Below are 21,965 nucleotides of genomic sequence, written 5' to 3'. Positions count from 1 at the left end.
TCAGTCATCATACTTATTGAGGGTAAATGCTATGGTTAATCACAGGAGGTGACCACAGGACCCCGATCACAGGAGGTCTGGAGGTGAGTAGTGGTATATATGCTATTGGGTTGCCAGTCCTACCAGCAAAGATGTAATGGAAATTGGGGGGAAAAAAAAAGTGTTGAGAAGTTTTTGAAGAGAGGACAATCAAGGATGTAGACAGAAAAAGGAAACTATGAGGAGTTGGTAGAACTCAAAAGTACAGCATTGTAGATGCTAGAATTTATAGAAAGCCTAAGTTTATAGCACCATCAACGAATCTTTCAGCACGAGAACTTGAGAAAGACTGCTCCATCTGCCGTTTAGGAAACAACAGTGTATTTCCAGATACCCTTTTACAAATTAGGGATCTTTTTGCAAAGAATAAAACTTTAAATGAAGTCAGATTCTATGTATTAGGTAAAATGGGACTTGGGGGCACCAAATAATAGCTTTAAAAGACCGTGGAATTACCAAGAACTGAATGGGCTGAAAAATTTAAAATTATTATGTACTTAAATGTGGTTGCATTTCAAACAGTATTTTAAGATGTCAAGTTTTGCCACATTATAAATATAGAAAGCAGTCAATCAGCTCTTCAGTCGAATTCCTAAATCTGTGACTGCATGGAAAATAATTATTTAATTTTAATAAAAAATTGTAAATATATTTTAACAGTAGGTTACCAGGTGAGTATGGCACGCATGTTCCTAACAGTAGTGTCTGGGATCCTCTTAGAAATAAATGTTTCATTTATTTATTGAATGTCATAGAAATGTCATGTTTTCAAAAACATTCACTTGGTTTTCAAAGCCAGAAGCCACATAGTAGTGGTTGATACAATAGTGGGAAAGTGACAGAATCTTCTGTACTGAAGGAAGACATTTTCCTTAGATGTTAGCGATAGGTGGAGGTAGTGGGGGAGAGGTGAGAAAGTAGAAACTAAAGGGTTGAGGTTGAATAAAATCACTTCTGAGGCATACTCACTTGTTCATTGATTCAGTCACTATCAAAATTTCTTCTCCTCATTTAAAATTTTATTTTATTTTCCCTGAGAGTTTGAACAGGTGTGTACATTATTTTTTTTCTAAGTTACTCCATGGTACAAAATTTTTATCATAGTGTTGGAAATGATTTTTCTCATCCTTCTGGGAGTTGTATTTGAAATGCATGAATGGCTAACAAGCCTGGAGCATGTTGGTACTTCAGAGCATCTTCTGTCCTCTATCATCTGTATTAGTTGTGGTTGCAATGTTTGATATTTCCTTGGTCTCCAAAGCCTATCATCTGCGTCGTGAAGAAACAGATTGGTTTGACAAACCCAGGGAGTCTCGTTTGGAAAATGGACATGGTCTGGATCGCAAACTGCCAGAAAGATTGGTCCACTCTAGACCACTTAGTCAACATCAAGAGCAAGTAAGTGCTGTATTGAGCAATCTCTTTTAGATTTATCCCCCACTGCAATTAAAAAAAGAAAAATTATGCCATCAATCAATCAAGCAATCATCCTAGAACGGTCTCAGCATTTATCCTAAAATGCGTGGGACTTCGGTCAGTCTTCATAAAAAAAATTGTTTTTCCAGTAACTTAAAGTACTAAGTACCTTATTGAATCACCCATGGCTATTGACTTTGCAGCAATGACTGGGCAATTTAAGTGATTCAATCCTCCAAAAGATAATTAAGTTTGTACAACCTACCCAACACTGGTATACAAGGAGAATACATGTAGCTCCTAAAGAATTTACGGAATATTGGGTAAAATTGGTGTGGATAATTTCAGTGCTTTCCAATAACAGTGTGTTCAGGTGTTAAGAAATATAGCAATTAAGGGAGTGGACCAAACCAGGTCAGCTGGGACAGGGAAAGCTTCACTTGGGAAAGAGGAGAATTTATATTTTAGAGTCTATTATATGGACATATTTATTTTATATTATCTTTGTATTTTATCATCAGAAAAACGCATAAAGTAGATAATATTCATTAATATCTATTTATAGATGGAATTAAACTTAGAGATAAACTTCACAATTAGATAAATATGATACCAAAATGCATGTCCATATTCACTTTAGAACCAATGAGGTGATGTTTGTATGAATTTTGAGAGACACTTAGGAGATCAACATTTGGATAAATTGAAGGAGACTCCTGTGTTAAGCCCAATGGTTTTAAATCAATTCCCTTAAAAGATAGATATTTTCAGACTGTGTACCCATAATCATTAAAATAACCACAGAAGAACCAGTTGACTTATTTCATATACATTATTAATTCCTAAACCATCTTGTCAGATTAGTGATTCTTTGATATAGAAGACAATTATTTTGAATGGCAAAGGTAAACCATATGAACTTACTGTACCTTACTTCAATGTTTGTTACATTAAAGTATAAAAAAGATGACTTTGCCCATATACGTACTATTGAAAAGATAATATCTATACTCAAATTTTACTTCTTCCAAAGCAATTTCAGTTTTCATGGATAAATTTCTTGCTGCTAAATAGGACTTCTGGATCTCCAAATTTTGTTCTGTTTGGTTTTATATATATTTTCTAGAAATCTTGGGATTCTTCTTTTTATATTATAAATATTATTTTACTGTTTCTGATATATTTGATAAGATTTGGCTTAGATCCATCTCCCACCCACCTCTCCTCTGGTAACCATGGATGAGTTGATGGGTCAAACAGGATAAAGGCATTAAGGAACACACTTACTGTAAATAAATAAATATGTAAATAAATATTTTTAAGAAAGGTTTTGTGTTAGGATTGTGTTTACCTCTATATACATGTCTATATACTTCCATTTCTTTCTACTTCATTAAAATGTATCAGGTAATTGACATATACTTTTCTTAGCTTACCTTGTTATTATTAAAATTGTATATATAGCTGGAGTTCAATCTCACCAAATAGAACAGGTTGGAGAGCAAGAAAAATTAATAAACTCATTCTGGACATGTTTATGACGTATAAACTTAACTCTTTTTATCTGCAGTTATGAAAATAATCTGTCAGCTGAAACTAACTTCTTGAATATATTTTACTATGAGTTTCTCTCTTATAATGACTTACTTTTTATATCTTCCCTGTCTCATTTGTTTCTTTGAAGTTTAGTATTTCCCGTAAACCTACATCAGATCACTGAAAGCACAAATCCTTTAAAGAAATCTTAATAAGATGAAATATATAAACTACAGAGCTAGAAAATAACTTCTATATAATTATTTCCCGACACTACTATTTCCATGAATGCTTCGAATAGTCTTGGCCAACTAATTTATTCAACCAATATTCTTGGAGGATACATTTTAACGTAATCTATGTCCACCTCAATTCTATTGTATGTAGATGAAACATTAATAACCCTAGTAGTACAGTTTAATTTTAATTTTCTGTTACTAACATCTGCCTATTAATGATTTAAATGCACTGAGGACATAATGCATCCTGTTTAAACAAAATATATTTATAAACCCATATAATGCCAAAATTAAGCAGAGAGAGTATATTTAAGAATCATTTCATGAATTTCTTACTGTTTTTTATAAAGTAGAAAATGTGAGGGTCTTTGTTAGAATTATTTATAGGTAAATGTAATAAAGTAATGTGTATTTTTGTGTTAAAAGTTATTTTTTTTACATTTATAGATTTATTACATTTTTAAAAATTTATTTCATTATTTTGAAAGAGAGAGAGAGTACAAGAGAGGGAGAGAGAGCATGGGCAGGGTAGGGGCAGAGAGAAATGGAGAGAGAATCCCAAACAGGCTCTGCACTGTCAGCACAGAGCCAGACATGGAGCTCAAACTCATGAACTGTGAGATCGTGACGTTGGCCGAAATCAAGAGTTGGATGCTTAACTGATTTAGCCACCAAGGCACCCCAGTTTATTGCATTTTTTAATTTTGATGTCTAACATACAAATGAAAACCTACATATGTAGTTACCAAAACCACAAATATACAGAATTATAAACTAGTTATAAAGTGCACAGCCATATAATCAATATACAGACCAAGGAAGAGAAAGTTGTCTGCCCCCCAGATACCATTTTGTGCCTTTTCCAGATTATAATCTTCAACCTCCTCCAATCAAGTAACAAATATGTAACAAAGTAACAAATAGTGTGACACTAATTGCTTTGATTTCCTTATAGTTTTTTTCTCCACAGAAGTTACATAGAACACAACATATGCTTCGATTACATTTGCATGAAGTGCAAAATTAATGTGTTTTGGCTTTAATATTTATCTTCAAATACTCTTTGTCATTAAGTCACCATAACTGTATTTTGGTCTAGAGAGAATACCCCAATGGCATTCTCATTTTATTCATTTGTTTGCATCTGTAATCATAAAAAGGTAATATTGAGCTCTTGGTACTAATAAAGCTGAATGCTTGTATTTGGCAACGTATGCATAACAAGAATCTATACCCATAAAATGCTCTGGAGGCGAAGTAATAAACCCAGACTGACTAGTGCAAAATGAATTTTTCTGCTTTTTTAAAAATATCTTATGTAAAAATTCAAGAGACACCCAGAAAACTTTTTCTGAATGTTTATTAAACTCAAAATCATATGATTATTTAAATATATATATATTTAAATATATGTATACTTTGAATATATATAAATATATATATACTTTGTATATATATATGTAAATATATATACTTTGAATATATATATAAATATATATACTTTGTGTGTGTATATATATATAAATACATATATATGTATGTATTTATATATATATATATACATACATATATATATGTATGTATTTATATATATATATATACACATACACACTTTGAAAGGAAACAAATATGGATTTTCCTTCTTTACATCATCTCGAAATAGGGCTAATAGCCCTCACAGGGTGAGTATAAAGGTCAGCACTTCCTGACTAATGCCAGCTGCCTCCACGTTCTGCACTAATACACGTGTCTTCTGCAATCCTCATGCAACTGCAATATTGAGGTACATTAAACTCTTCTGCAGAAGCCACCCTCCCTTACATTCGGGGCCTTTGGATGTCTTGTTCCCTCTCCCTGAGTACTCTTTCTCTTCTCGTTCCTTGTCGAACTCTACTCATCAGTTAGGTCTCCATGTCCTGTCTTACAAGAAGACTTCTCTCACACCACCACCACCTCCCCACAAATTGGGGCAAGTGTTCTTCCCTTGTGCTCCAATGGTTTTGCAGGCATTATGTCACAGGCTGAGAGCTCCCAGAGAGCAGGGGCTCTCGATTTGATACACCACAGGGCCTAGCACAGTCCTTGGAACACAAGAAGGATGCTCTCATCCCTGCAGCTTGCATGCATGGTGCTTAAGAGAGGGAAAGGATGAATGTCTCTGTGAATAGCAGATATGTTAACGCAACTGTTATCATTTCATAAGTTTGAAGGCTCAGTTATTCATGAGAATATGTGTAGGAAGGAAGAATTATCCTTTTGCTGGGAGGCATAAAGATGATAGTTCTTTCAGTGCAGAATCACCAAAAGACAAGGCCAGAGACCAGACTCTGGGAGAGAGGTGTGGGCAGTGCTTCACATCTTGCTCCTACTCCTATTTGACAGAAGCAACATGTCCCCTGAAACTCCATCTCCTGGGGAACTCTGAACACTCACCTGCAGTGCTTAGGGAAAAGCTAAGATTCAACTAGTTCATACATGGGAGATAGATACCACTGCTTTTCTACACATTTTTGGTCACATTGATCATAATTATGGCAGTTTTATGTTTTTGATTTATTAAGTGAGTTTGTGGTGCTGTTAGAGACAGTCTCTGAAACTATATGAGGTGTTAGGAGATGTTCTGAAAGCAACATTTTATAGAAATGAAGATGCAGGGGCGCCTGGGTGGCGCAGTCGGTTAAGCGTCCGACTTCAGCCAGGTCACGATCTCGCGGTCCGTGAGTTCGAGCCCCGCGTCAGGCTCTGGGCTGATGGCTCAGAGCCTGGAGCCTGTTTCCGATTCTGTGTCTCCCTCTCTCTCTGCCCCTCCCCCGTTCATGCTCTGTCTCTGTCTCAAAAAAAAATAAATAAACGTTGAAAAAAAATTAAAAAAAAAAAAAAAGAAATGAAGATGCTAACATCCCCTCTACTAACATCATCATAGGTACAATTTAGAAGGTGATCATTGTTAGCTGATAAAATTCTGGGGAAAATTTTGGAAAATCCTACTTGTCTCCTAGCTGTGCAACAAATGCATTGAGATTACATCCAACTCTCCCTAGTCTAGAGATTTGGAAAGAGTAACAAAAGGTGAAAATGTGTCTTCCTACTTTATTTTTGACCAAGTGGAAAACGTGACTTTTTAAGATGGTTGTTAAATAAAACATGAAATTAAAGAAATTTAAAATAAAGTAAAATAATACCAGTTTTGCTTATCTACAGTATCAAACCAAGATTCATGTATATCTAATAGTTGTAGAATTTTCAATGCACATGGTTTAATTTTTAGTAAAAAAAAAAAAATGAAGATCTTTAAATGTGGATTGAGGGAAGTGAAAGAACAGAAGTGGAAAGAGAAAAGATGAAGGGTGGGGGGAGTAAGAAACGCAGAGGAGAGAAGTTAAGAGTGAAGAAGAAAGGAGAGAGAGGTAGACAGAGACTGACACAGAGGAAACAAGACAGGAAGAAAAAAGGAAAATGTATAGACTCTTTTTTTCCATGAAAATAAATGAGGTTTTCTTTTTTAAATGTTTTTAATTTATTCTTAGAGAAAGAGAGAGAGAGAGAGAGAGCACATGAGCAGGGGAAGGGACAGAGAAAGAGGAGAGAGAGTCCCAAGCAGGTTCCTGCTGTCAGCACAGAACCCGACATGGAACTCCCGCTCAGGAACGATGAGATCATGACCGGAGCCAAAATCAAGGACTGTTGCTTAAGTGACTGAGCCACCCAGTTCGCCCAATAAATAAGGCTTTCATTAGTTTACAAAGTTATGGTAGTATGCATTACTTAGGTTAACTGATTATACTTACCATAATAGGTTTATTATCTTGCAGACAACATTTCAGTTTTACTTTGAAGAAATCATATACTATTCCTGGACTCCACAGGATTCTGCTGTTGTTTGGGGAATGTTTTCTGTTCATCAGAAACCTGATTAAGCTTATTCTTTCCTAAAGAGAATAAAAGCAAAAGGCTATAATTTAAGCTTGCAGTTTTCAATGCATATGTTACTTTTAATATGTAAAATTCTAGCGATAGAATTCTAACATTCTTACATCTGGATTTACACATTAAAACCACTCGAGTATTCAAAGACCCTTCCTCACAAAGTCAACCTCTCTTGAGTTCTAAATTCTATTTAATATTTTGGTTCAGTACTCTCACACACTTCTTCTTTTTTTGTTAATGTTTATTTGTTAATTTTGAGAGAGTACATGTGTGTGCTCAGCCAGGGAAGAGGGTTGGGGGTTGGTGCAGAGAAAGAGAGGAGAGTGACAATCCCAAGCAGGCTCCGTGCTGTCAGTTCAGAGCCCCACGTGGGACTCATCTCATGAATCGATCCATGAGATCAAGAGTCAGAAGCTTAACTGAGCCACTCAGGCACTTCTTAAACTTCTTTAGTAAACTTAATTTTGTTTGTAATTTCGTTCACATTTTTCCAAGGTGATAGAAGATTTCATCCTAATAAAATCCTATTAAGGCAGATATGAGCAAATATTTCACTGTTTTTATCTTTCATTATTTCACAAATCTCATTTAGAAGCCAAGTTCCATAAAACAGAAGACACAGGTTGCATTCACTAATTTGTTTGGTTTCAGAAATCTCATTTGCCAAGGGGAAACAGATAATGAAATCTTTTATTAACTAAACCAACACACTTAAAAAACAAGTCTAATCCTGTATATTACACTTTGTCTTTAAACATTGATTTTTCACCTTATCACATATATGTCTTAGATTATACAGATGAACGGGAAGACTGTGCACTACATCTTTCCTCACGCAAGGATAAAAATAACAAGAGACTCTAAGGATCACACAGTTTCAGGTAAGGGAAATCAAATGACCTAATTTTTTATTTTAATGTGAGACTGGGACATGTATTTGGGTTTCAGCTTAGATGGCTTCCCAAATTTTAGAAGACACTGCTTTTTATGTCAAAGATTGTGTTTTGGGAGAATTTCCAAAACTAAGCAGACTATGCACTTGAACATAAAAGACTGTAACGGCACAGTCATTAATATGACACGTTACTGATTGGTATGTCTTTAGGTCATTTTTTTTTCATTAATTGCATTTTCAAAACATACATGGCATTATAATACTCCATGATTATTTCCCTATTGAGCAAAATGGTGACTGGTTTTAGAACTGTAAAACATTCTTTTACAGGAAATAGGGAACTGCCTCTGATTCTTCTAAGGAATAAATCCCCCTCTGCCTTGTCACTTTGAACATTATCAATTTCCTGAGTTTTTGTTTGTTTGCTTGTTTGTGTTCTTATGTAAACCAAGGCTTAGGACGCATTTCTAAAGGTTTTTATTTTGAAATAATGTTAGATTCCTACAAAATCCTGGGCCCCCCAGAAAATAGTACAGTCACTTCTTCTGCCCGTCCTTTACCTAGTTTCCCTAATGTTAACATCTACCTAATCACAATAAGATATCGAAACCAGAAAGTTAACATTAATATGATGCTATTAAAATATCTACAAGCCTTATCTAGTTTTTGAGTTTCCCTTCTGACCCACTAAATTTTTTTTTTTTCTTTTTTTCTGGTCCAAGATCCAATCCAGATTCCAAATTGCCTTTAGTTGTCATGCTTCCTTCATCTCCCCAGTGTGGTAGTTTTGCATTCGTGTTTCATGACCTAGATGCTTCTGAAAGATGATGGAAGTTTTATGTTACAAATTTAAAATTTTTGTTTAAATCTTTGAGACTAAATATAAATTCCGTCAAAGTTAATGACTTTTTGAAAGATGAACAGTACCTATATTCTCCCTCAAGTATATTCCTTGTATATATAGACACTGTATATCAACAGAAAATATTCATAAATATAGATGTTCATATATACATATATATAAGTATATGTATAGGTGATATATCTAACATGGTATATGTGCTGGAGGGTTTTTTTTTTTTTTCTCTTTAAGGACTGATACAACAAAGGACAAAAACAGGTATTTTTTTATCTGTTCACTTGCTATTGTTCCTTGCACATTTTAGACCATGGAGCATGTGGATGTGGAACAGGTTTTACTTTGAGCAACTTTACTCTCTTTATTTTCATAGAGAATGAATCGATTAGGAATCTAATGTTGTTGCCTTTTAAGATTGGTAATTTTTCTCCTATCAGAGACAGATAATTTAAACTTCCATAGTTTCACTGCATACACACAGTATTTTAAGTAGTGATGAAAGTCCCAAGGGTGAGTTTTAAAATCCATGGGCTCTGTGGATTGGAATAATTACTGTGGAATAACTCTATGGAATAGTTACTTCTGCAGACTATTTCAGTTCCCTCCAGCTCATAAAGCAAAACAACATAGTGCTTCCCAGCAATGCCAAAATTTTTTCCACTGCCAGCAACAGAAATCTTCAAACTGGTTTACTAAATCATCAAAACTCTATATTAATGTATCTTTTTTCTAGCCATATTCTTACTTTTATGCTGTATTAATCATTCCCTCAACCTTAGTATTTGTCTTTTGTAACTCATTGGTTTAATTTGCTTTCCTTTACCACAATTAGGAAAAAAAGCTTTAAATATAAAAAAGAAATAATAACGGTTGATATCTCGTTGTAAATATTCTAGTCTGAAAGCTAAATTCGGTTTCCTCTGTATATAGATTTTAAGAAATGAGAAGCAAGAATCATTGCTTTGAACAATACACTTACTAGTAGTATAGTGTATCATCTCTCTGCATGCCCCTTTCCTTTTGATATTTACCTAATACGAAAGTAAAAATATTTTCCCTATTCTATTTCCCTGCATTAATTACTACTGAATATATTTTCCATGTGTCCTTGGATAGAATGATCTCATAGTAAATTAAATGTTCTGAAACAGCTCGTTTTGTTTTTAAGTAAGTCCTCAGTACCTCAAAGGGATTTAAGTACAGGTATATGCACAACTGGAGTGAGAAATGACTTCTTTAGCAAACAATGCCCAGAAGGTCTAAGCCAGTGGCAGGCAAGCCCTTAGGCAGAGCATTTGTGCCAATCAGATAGGCTAATCTCTCTGCTTGCTGTATGCCACTCAACCAAAAGCCTGTTTTGCTTGACTAAACTTTTGGTGATATTAAGGATTTACTGTCATTTTTTAGCTATGTTGTACCATTTTTACGTTAATGTTAAGGGCATATTTTTTTGAGATACATACTAAAATGTCTCCAGAAGAAACAATATTTGGGATTTCTTTCAAAATTAGTTGCATGGAGAATGATGAAGGAATAGATGAAAAAATATTGACTGTGGTTTGGTAATGGTTGGAGCTAGAAGACTGACCACCCTGGGTTTTATTATTGGCCTCCAGTATTTGTTTTATGTGCATGCAATTTTCCATAATAAAAAAAATGTTAAGTTTCTGTTTGTTTTTCATATTTAGAGAAAAAGAGCAATGGCCAGTAGCTTCATCAGTGGTGAAAAAGCTATCTAAACTAACAATTTAAATGCCTTTATAAATAAGATGAGGTTGTAAGCAAGAAAAGAGTGAAGAGAACAGTAGTGTATCTGTTCTCCCAAACAGAGGGCCTAATGGCCATGAGTGCATTTTCATCTTGGTTATAGAAACTCATTGAAAGTAGAAGTACTGTGTATCTTCTATAAGAGTTTAATAAACCATTCTAACTGGAAGTAGCATTAAAATATTTTATAAGAATTATACAAAACAGGTATACCTCATAAAAAGAGAAAATATATTTTTATTTTTTGTAATAAAAAATAATTTCAAAATAGGAGACCAGAATAGAAAGTGTGTGGGTTTTTTTGGGGTTTTTTTTGTTTTTTTTGTTTTGTTTTGTTTTGTTTTTCTCATTGTTTCTCCCGTGTGTTTCCCAAAGTATGAGCAGGAAACCCTCATGGTTCCCAAGATTCTTTCATGAAATCCACAAAGTCAAAACTATTTTCATAGTAAATTCTAAGAAACACTTGCCTTTGCACTCTCATTTCCTTGTGAATATGCAGTAGAGTTTTTTCTAGGGGTTACATGATGTGTGCATCACAACAGACCATATACAGAGCAAATATGAGAATTTACCTGTATTCCAGTTAGCTCAATATTAGGCATATTTGTAATAATGTAAAGCAATACCACCCATCTCTTAAGTGTCCCATTTTTAAAATAGTCATTTTTTACCAAAAATGTCATTATTTTAACATAGAATGAGTTTATTAGTTTACATTCATTAATGTTTTAAACTCTCACCTTTAATCTATAATACAGAAAATATACAGAGCTGGAATTTATAGGACCAAAATCTCTTTGAGGTCCTCAGTAGTATCAAAGAGTATAAATGGCTCATTAAAACCAAAATGTTTGAGAACCATTACGCTAATCATATTTATATAGATTTTAAAAAATTATAAATAAGTTTTTGTTCTTCCTATAAAAAGTCATGCAACATAAAACATATTTTGCAAATGTTTTTATATCTCATGTTAGATGCACTTTTAGTTATTTGTTAATATTTACTGATCGAACACCCCTGGTGTGATTTACGTTGTGTTCATTGCAAGGGTAATAGAATGAATACAACACAGACTATTATCTAAAATGTTCTCATAATTTGGTAGTAAAATCTGAAATGCAAGTAATTATTACAATAGAATTTTAGGAACAACTGAGACAAAGTCATGGAATTTATAAAACTTTTATTGTTCATACCTATACATACATATATGTGTGTCCACACATGTATATATATGCATCATTATTTATATTTTTGTGATGTTTGCACAGAGAAATACATGCATACAATCTTCTATTAAATGATCTGTAATTTTTAGAAAATAGATCCTTTATTAACTGTAAACTTCAAAGATATAGGTGGTGATCAACAACTATATAATGGTTTTGAAAGTCTTTATTCAACCAAACACAAGGCAACAAAATGAAGAGAATAGATAGTGAATTTTAGAAGAAAGACCTGAGTTAGAGTTCAACTCTATTGCTTATTTAAATTTTGAGAATAAATTTGCTCATCTGTAAAATAAGACCAACTCTATGTGTCTCACATAATTTCAAATGAACCCAGCACAAAATCCTGTACTTACTATACACTCAACAAATGTTATTTCCCCTTCTCTTAGAAATTATCAGGAAAAAAAAGGAGAAAATGTAACGCTAAAGAAATGAGTCTGTCTTTTTTATTTAAAGCCATCTTATGGCTCTAGAAACACAGCTGTTTCAAACAAGCCAAAGAAATTCTTCTGATTTCAAAAAAGATAATTTGCTTATGTATAGTTCCATAATGGATTGGCTACATCTGCACGGCTAGAAAGACTAATTAGCAAGTGTACTAGTGAAGAACACTAAATATGTTTAGGTTCAAAAGACAGCAGTATCTTCAGTGAAAATCGTGGCTCATCTTCTATTCTTCATTAGTCTACCATCTTTATGAGCTTTTAGAATCAAGAGACAAATGTAACAGGTCTCCTTGGATCCGAGATGGTAGCAATACCAAATATGGATAGCTTTTTTATTATTATTTAAACAGCTTTAGTAAGGCATAATTTACATAAGTGTACACATTGTAAGTGTGTACACATTTGTAAGTGTACAAATGCACAAGTGTACAAATCAATTATTTTTAGTGTATTTAGGGAGTGTTGTGACCGTCACCACAGTCTTGTGTTAGAACATTTCAGTCATTACAAAAAGTTCCCTTGAGCCGGCTAGCAGGTGGATAACCTTCAACGCTCCAGCCACAGGCAGGAGATTTACATTCAGTATCTAAGTCTGCCCTTTCTGGGCATTTCATATAAATTGAATCATATACTATGCAGTTTTGGTGTCTGGCTCCTTTCACTTACCAACATTTTGCAGTTTGTCTATTTTATCACATGTATCAGTCGTTTGATCTTTCTATAGCTAAATAGCATGGCATTGTTTGGATATTCTCCCTTTTTTTTTTATCCATTGAATTTTTCCCAGTTTCAAATATTTGCATACAAGTTTGAGTTTAACCATATGATATTTTTTTAATGGTTTCCTAGAAGAGGAATTGTTAGGTTCTATGGTAAGTTTCTTTTTAACTATTCAAGAAACTGGCAAATCGTTTTCCAAAATGAATATACCATACTATGTTCTTGCCAGCAACGTCTGAGGGTTCCATGTTCTCCATGTCATTGCCAACACTTGATAATGTTTACCTTTTGGGGTGGGTGTGGATAAGAACTCTTTGTTTTAACTTCCGATTTCCTAATGACCTATGGTATTGAGCATATTTCAGGTGGTTATAAACAATGCCTGTCTCTTTGGTGAAATGTCTGTTCACATACTGTACTCATTTGGGTTGTTTGTCTTCTTACTGAGTTGTATGAATTCTTTATATATTTTATGAATTCCATTTTAATGGAATTAAATTTATCAATATGTTTTTTCCCGTACCAACCAGGCTGAGCTCTTGACAGAGTATTAAGAACTATCCCAAGGTCACAAAGATTTTTCTCTTATTTTTTTATACCAGAAGCATTATACATTTAGCTTTATGACCTATTTTGTGTTGATTTTGGTATATGGTGTGAGGCAGAAGTCCACGATCTTTTTTTTTTTTTGAAGCATAAATGGATATCTATTTGTGTAACTACCTTAAAGAAAATCCCCCCATTGAATAGCTTTGGCATGTTTTGTCAAAAACAATCACCATTAATACAAGGATTTATTTTTGGTTTCTCAGTTCTATTCTCTTGGACTATGTGACTAACTTATTTCACCACTAGTATACTTTATTGTTTATTATTGTGTTTTATTAAGTTTTGAACTCTGGTAATATAAGTCCCCCTTTGCAAAATTGTTTTGGCTACTGTAGATCTTTTTAATTTTAATAATATTTTAGTATCAGCCTGCTGGGATTATGATAGGGGTTGCACTGAAATTATAGATCAATTTGGAGAGAACTGCTATCTATTTAATTGAGCCATTTCATCCATGATCATGTAATATTTCTTCATTTACTTGGATCTTCTCTAATATTTTTCAGTAAAGTTTTATAGTTTTCGGTGTAGAAGACTAGCATTTCTTTTGTTAAATATGTCCCAATTATTTTATTATTTTTGTTGCTGTTATAAATGGTGTTATTTCTTAATTTCAATTTTGGACTATTCATTGCAGTTTTATAGAAATACAATATATTTTTGTATATTGACCTTTTATCTTATAATCTCACTAATGTTGTTTTTAGTTCTATTAGTTTTCTTGTGTGGAATCCTTGAGATTTTCTGAGGATGCAAGTTCATGTCATCTGCAAATAAAGACAGCTTTATTTCTTCCTTTCCCAACTAGAATAGTTAATTGAATTTTTTTCTTTATTGCACTTGCTAAAACTTTGTGTACAGTGTTGAACAGAATAGTGAGAGCAGACATCCTTGCTTTGTTCCTCAAGAATGTTGACAACTGATTGTAATGAGAAATCAGGGACTCTGCCCTATCCCTGCCATAGAGTTCCTTCCTCGCCTCCCCTTTGTTAATACTTACTGGAAGAGATTTTTTGGCCTAACATTTTAAAAAGCTGATCAGAAGTGTTTAAGAATAGCTTTAAAAGCCAACACAGCTAGACTTAATTTTATGTTTTTTTCAAATAATAGTGGATTATAGAGACGAGAGTTACAAGAGAAAGTGTAACTGTCACTCCAAGAACATGTATGTTCCATCCTAACTGCTGGAACTTGAGCAGATCCTACAAGGTGGGCCTTGACACAGAAATGTCTCCTTTCCAATTCAGGAGAATTTCCTCACTTTTATTCTCATTTTAAGAGTATAGTTATATATGACACAGTTTCTCATTTTAAGAATGCAATTATATATGATACAGTTTCTCATTGTAAGCCTCTCAAATTATTTTTTAGGGATAAACTGACTATAAACTTATAGAAGTGAAATGTAGATCAGGTGGAATCTCTTCTAAAATCACAATTTCTTTCTGGTAAATTTTAATGAAAGCTTGCATTCATTTTCACAGTAACAAAGGAATGCTTCTTTTCAAGGCCAGTTCCACATGAAAATAATCACTCCTCCTGATATCTATCAGGATAAATATTGCTTGTGCAATTCTGTTCCTGCTAAGGAAGTACTTTGCTTCTAACTGGAGATAGGTTAGCACATTGATCTATGCATCTTTAATAAAATTAAGTTTAAAGGGATTAATGATTGATGCCATGAGGTGAGTGTGAAGACATTCCAGATATTTAACCTCCAGGAGAGGTGGACAAATGGTAATGTTAATGTGAAATTTAAGGTTGTAAATCCAAAATGTATGAATTGGCCATGGAAAATTGGGCAATAAGAAATGAGATTCATTGAAAAGAAAAAGGATTTATACTGATCTCCTGGAATATCTTCTTGACAAATAGAGTAATGAGAAAAAGTATATAGAAAGAACAAGCATGTAGAAGTAGTCATGGGAAAAAAAAAATAGGCTCCAATCTTAAGTTCTTTACATGCTGGACAACCTAGGTAAGTGTCTAAATTTCCTTCATCTTAGCTTCGTTGTCCTGAAATGTTATGGCTAGTACATAACATAAAAAGTGGTGGAAATATTTTCTTTTTTTTACTTTTTAAATGTTTTTATTTATTTTTGGGAGACAGACAGAGACAGAGCATGAGCAGGAGAGGGGAGGAGAGAGGGAGACACAGAACCTGAAGCAGGCTCCAGACTCTGAGCTATCAGCACAGAGCCTAACGCGGGCCTCAAACTTGTGAATCTTGAGATCATGACCTGAGACCAATTCTGACACTTAACTGACTGAGCCACCCAGGCACCCCGGAAATAATTTTTAATATAAAAAAAGTGTAAGACACATAGACAAAATTCTTGAAATGTTAGTTGTTTCTATTTGCCTCTATCTCTGAAGATGATACTAAAGAGTTTGAGAATAATCAAATAATGTATTAAATATAAAACAATATCGGCATGGCATACAGAAACCAAACAGAATTCATCACTTCAAAGTCATATATTTTGAGACATCTGATAGTTAAAAGTTCAACATATCTGATGTAGTAGAACATTGGCTGAAAATAAGAGCAGCTCTCTTTTTGTTTAAAGCACAATCTCATTGGAATGTTGGACTATTCATAACTGGTCACCTAGCAACGTGTAACATTCCTTGTCCTTTCCAGGTAGTAGTAACAATGTTTAAAATAGAGAAATGAAAATAACCAAACAAATTGTATTATTTCGCTCTTTAATGGAAAGTATCTCCTGATAGATACTGGAAAATAGAAGCTGTTGAACTATGTCGAACACTTTCTTCACCAATAGCAAATTGATTTTGATGAGAACAGGTTTAGACTGTAGCGAAATAATAGTCTGGACACCTGGATTTTATTTATATGTCTAAAGTGACTCATCAAATTCAGAACTTTTCTCACCTAATCAGTTTCTCAGTTCTTCCCCCAAATAGTAGTAATTATAACAATTATTATGCTACCAGGTTTGTAGGAACTTTGTTCTTTATAGAGTTGCATAGCAAGATAGGAGTGTTAATCCAACTACTTATTCATTTAACAGCAGTATATGCAGTTCATATTTGTATATAGATGTGAAAATACAAACATGATTAAAACTGTAATGCTAAAAAAGTAACAATTTCATCTTTGTGATATATGATAAAGATATAAGCATGGCATCAACTTTTATGCATCAGTAGAAAAATAAAAATTATCGTAGACGAAACAAAACATCAAGTGATCAATTTAATCAATCCCAGCTACAGATTAAATGGTATGCTATGATCTGTGGCCACCTAAGCCAAAACATTTCCTCTCCTTAGTCTTGACTGAGAAATGTTGGTTCCCAACACATTTCCTCTATCCTGATGGTTTCTTCTCTTAAAAGCCTAATTGCAATCCTTCCCATCACTCTCCTCTCTACAACTGAACAGAATAAGGAGGTGTTGGGTGTGCTGCTCTCAAATCCATCCCTTCTGATTCTAAACCAGGTGCTAACCAGGCAGGAGATGCATTGCTGGTCACTTACTTGGGCTTCCTTCTAGCTTTGCCATATTATCAGGTGTTGCCATGAGCATTCAGCCTGGCAAAGCCTCATTTTCCTCATGTATAAACAGAGGGGGCTTTGTTTTTTTTTCTTTTATTTTAAGATCCACTGGGATGATGTAATTTTAAGGCATTTTCTAAGAATAGAATAGAATAGAATACAATTATATTGTTGTTAACACTCTTATCATTGATGCATTAGACTGGGAGAAAAATGTGTATTTTAGTATTTATCCATTCAATATTCATTCAGTTATATATTGAGTGTTGCCTAGATACTATATGCTTACTACACATTTTATACCAGAATCTCAGCTTTGCAGAACTGAGCTCTTCCTCTGTTTATGCAGGGAAAAAAAGGTGATTTTTTGCCCTATCTTCCCTTTCATTCCTACCTTCTGTTATTGCTCAGTCACTGTGGTAACTACTATAAGCACAAATGTCTCCCAAGTTTTGCTACCAGGATAATGTCTATATATATTGTGTGCACAGAAAACCACTTTTATCTTTGTATTTTCTATTGACATGTAACAAATTACCACAAATTTAATGACTTAAAACAGCACACATTTAGTATCTCACAGTTTTCTTGGGTCAAGAAATCCAGGCACAGCTTAACTGGAATCTCTGGTCAGGACCTCAGAATGCTGCAGTCTACGTGTTGGCAAGGCTGCATTCTGTTCTGGAACTCGGGGATAGTCTTTCAAGCTAGCGAGCGCGGTTATTGGCACAATTCAGTTTCTCCCGTTATGGGACTAGGCTCCCCTTTGCTCCCTGGCTGTCAGCCAAGCCACTCTCAGCAACTAGAGACTCTTGAGCATCTTGCCCTGTGGTTCCCTCTGTTACCCTCTCACACATGGCAGGTTCCTTCTTCAGGGCCAGCAGAAAACTGTCGTCTTAATGGGCTAAGGGAATAAAATCATGGTAGTGACTATCGCATTACCTTTGTCAGCTCCTACTGGTTAGAACCAAGTCACATGTTCCTCCTACATTCAAAGTGACTTATTGGGAGTCAAGATAGAATATGTCTTCCACAAGAAACGGGAACCCTCTTGCACTGTTGGTGGGAATGCAAATTGGTGCAGCCGCTCTGGAAAGCAGTGTGGAGGTTCCTCAGAAAATTAAAAATAGACCTACCCTATGACCCAGCAATAGCACTGCTAGGAATTTACCCAAGGGATACAGGAGTACTGATGCATAGGGGCACTTGTACCCCAATGTTTATAGCAGCACTCTCAACAATAGCCAAATTATGGAAAGAGCCGAAATGTCCATCCACTGATGAATGGATAAAGAAATTGTGGTTTATATACACAATGGAGTACTATGTGGCAATGAGAAAGAATGAAATATGGCCTTTTGTAGCAACGTGGATGGAACTGGAGAGTGTGATGCTAAGTGAAATAAGCCATACAGAGAAAGACAGATACCATATGGTTTCACTCTTATGTGGATCTTGAGAAACTTAACAGAAACCCATGGGGGAGGGGAAGAAAAAAAAAAAAAAGAGGTTAGAGTGGGAGAGAGCCAAAGCATAAGAGACTGTTAAAAACTGAGAACAAACTGAGGGTTGATGGGGGGTGGGAGGGAGGGGAGGGTGGGTGATGGGTATTGAGGAGGGCACCTTTTGGGATGAGCACTGGGTGTTGTATGGAAACCAATTTGACAATAAATTTCATATATTGAAAAAAAAGAAAAAAAAAAAGAATATGTCTTCCACAATCTTATAGTATCTCCAGAAGTACAGAAGGAATACCTATTCATAAGTGTTTAATTACAATAGTATTCTTCTTCCTACTTACCTTTTATTAAATAAAACTGGCACTTATTTTGGAAAGGTCATCATAGCATTACAGTATTATGAGTTTAAACTATTTTATTTCCACCAATAGTGATAGGGTTACATGAGTGTCTCCCAATACAACAATTTTCTTTAACATACATAGTAAATGACCCCGCTCCCAGTCCTAGGCTGTCATCCTAAGGTCAGTATCTAAACAAGTAAGCATTAAGGCCATATCTATAAATTGACCCAATCTTCTAATTTTGTAACATCCAATTTCATATCAAATAATTACTTCATTTTGGAAGTACTGCTAAATGAATTAAGTTTTTTTATTTCCTTTTATAGAAGTATCATGCAAACCCCCTCAGATTTTACCTTTATGATTATAATTTTGCATTTGCCTTTTATAAGCTAAAATAAAGAAAAAAATCCACGTGTTTTGAATGAACAAAACATGATTTTTGTAGTGTGGCAGTCCTGGGAAATTTTCTTGGTGGACATTATTTTCGAAGTATTTCAGGAAGAGGAAACCCTATGTGTCCTTAATAAAATCAGTATACAAAATATCTTTTATTTGAAAGATGTTAAACAAAGCCAGACTGCCGATATCTTTTGATATTTATTTGTGACTTTTTTGCATATATATAATATTTTATATGTACGTGTGTGTATATATATATGGAACATTGTGTGTGTGTGTGTGTGTGTGTGTGTGTGTGTGTGTGTGTGTGTGTCTTTGTTATTTCCCATGACAATGGCCATTTCAGTCATGGGGCAATTCAATGGGGGGGGGCCCATCTCCTCTACTGTGATGTGAGTATGAATAGCCTTTTATACTTGCTTTGTGTAACATTTTTATCTTAATATTAACTCACATTACATTAGAAAAGACAAATGTGAACTTTTGTTGATGGAAATGTGACAAAGAGTGTTGTCTTTGAATCTTTCATATATGTAAAGGATATATATTTAAAACTAGAAAAAAGGATTCTATACAACAATTGGCTGTGTTAGAAAAAGCTAATGGGAACAGTTGAGTTTGTAATTTGTAGACTGAGGTTTAGAGTCAGATTAGATTTTGTATTAATGTGGTGCTTCCATTTTGATGCTGCTGGACACAGTCAAGTAGGGATTGCTGTTAAGGCAATTTATATGTGTTGTATTTGTAGGAATGTTTTTCTCATAAAGTACAAAAATTAGTAAAGATAAAGGAAAATGGTGAAGTAATGAAATATTCTTTAGGTCTTTAGACTCAAGTATAAGTTCATTAATGTAGCATTTGGTAAGACACAAAAGGGAAATTACTGTGTTTTTAATATGTTAGCTTATTTTCCTAAATATTTACATAGATAACTTATAACAGAAATTAGTAGGTGAAAGAATATAAAAATAAACTTTCATAGCCTTACTCAGGAGTATAATTAATGTGTAAACTATAAAAATAGAGTCGATTAAACTATCCTTTGGAAACTTTTCCATTATCCTTAGTACTTCATTAACACTAATATTTATATAGATAATCTTTCTTCTTCTTCAGCCCAATGAATGGCATGACTAAATTGCAATACATCATTATCCTGTGATAACTTTATTGTGAATAATAAACTCCATTGATTTAAAGACTACTATTAATAAGATAGTGTGTTCACTTACAAGATTTTGCTTTTCCTTGTTGCTTAGATGTAGTATGTGGTATTGTCAAAATGAACCAAGGATTTTAATTTTGTCTAAACTTAATGGTCTAATAATTGTAATATCATAATATTTTCATATAATATTTTAAAATGAAAATAATAACTTTCTTTTTAATACTTTAAAATACCAGAACTTTTAATGTAACATGTTAATAAACCGATAAAGGTTAAACTAGATTTAAACTTTAAATTTAAATCCAAATATAAAGATTTTTCCTTAATATGCTCATTTTATTTTATACACAGCTTATTTTATTTGTGTTTTATTTCAACTTTATTGATGTACCATGGACTTATAAATTTGTGAGATATTTAAAGTGCACACCGTGGTGATTTGATTTACGTATATATTGTGAAGAGATCCCCCCCCATCTAGTTAAGACATCCATCACCTCAGGTATTTATATTTTGGTGTGTAAAAACACTTAACTTCTACTCTCTTAGTAAATTTCACTTGTACAATATAGTGTTAAAACCATAGTCACAATGTTTTATATTAGATCTTCAGAATTTTTCCATCTCAGAGCCCCTGGCAACCACTTTTCCACTCTTTGTTTCTATAAGTTTTAATTTTTTTCTCACACGTATATGTGATACTGTGCGGTATTTGTCTTTGTTTGTCTGGTTTATTTTACTGAGCTTAATGTCCTCAGGGTCTATCCCCATTGTCCCAAATGGCAGGATTTTCTTTATTCTCAAGGCTGAATAATATTCCGTGTGTGTGTGTGTGTGTGTGTGTGTGTGTGTGTGTGTGTGTGTGTGTATCTCACATCTTCTTTATCCAGTCATCTGTCACTAAACACTTAAGTTGTTTTCATATCTTGGCTATTGTGAATAGTGCTATAATGAACATGAGTACAGATATCTCTTTGATAGCCCGTTTCATATCCTTCCGATATATACTTAGAACTGGGATCACTGGATCATAGGATAATTCTATTTTTAATATTTGGGGAAACTCCATACAGTTTTCTATAGTGACTGTCACCAATTTACATTCCCTTGAGCAAGTACACCAGGGTTCTCTTGTCTCCACATCTTTGTCAACACTTGTCATCTCTTGTTTTTTTGATGATAGCTATTCTGCCAGATGTGTGGTATTATCTCATTTTGGTTTTGATTTGCATTTCCCAGATGATTCATGATGTTGAGCACCCTTTCAAGTACCTTTTGGCCATTTGTATATCTTTTTGGAAAAATGTCTATTTAGTTTCTCTGCATATTTTTAAATCAGATTGTTTATTTGCTGCTAAGTTGTATGAGTTCTATATATATGA

General features: G+C 33.9%; 1 protein-coding gene across 1 annotated transcript in view; it reads left to right on the top strand.

Moving 5' to 3' along the window:
• The window catches only part of PCLO (piccolo presynaptic cytomatrix protein), a 421,831-nt gene that overhangs the window by 270,703 nt on the left and 129,163 nt on the right, over window positions 1–21,965 (top strand). Inside the window, 2 exon segments of the mRNA XM_030307861.1 lie at window positions 1,301–1,437; window positions 7,948–8,038. Of these exon segments, the coding sequence (XP_030163721.1) occupies window positions 1,301–1,437; window positions 7,948–8,038 (228 nt within the window).

Source organism: Lynx canadensis, chromosome A2 (assembly GCF_007474595.2).
Source record: "Lynx canadensis isolate LIC74 chromosome A2, mLynCan4.pri.v2, whole genome shotgun sequence".
Taxonomy (NCBI): Eukaryota; Metazoa; Chordata; class Mammalia; order Carnivora; family Felidae; genus Lynx; species Lynx canadensis.
This window is presented reverse-complemented; position numbering and strand designations above follow the sequence as displayed.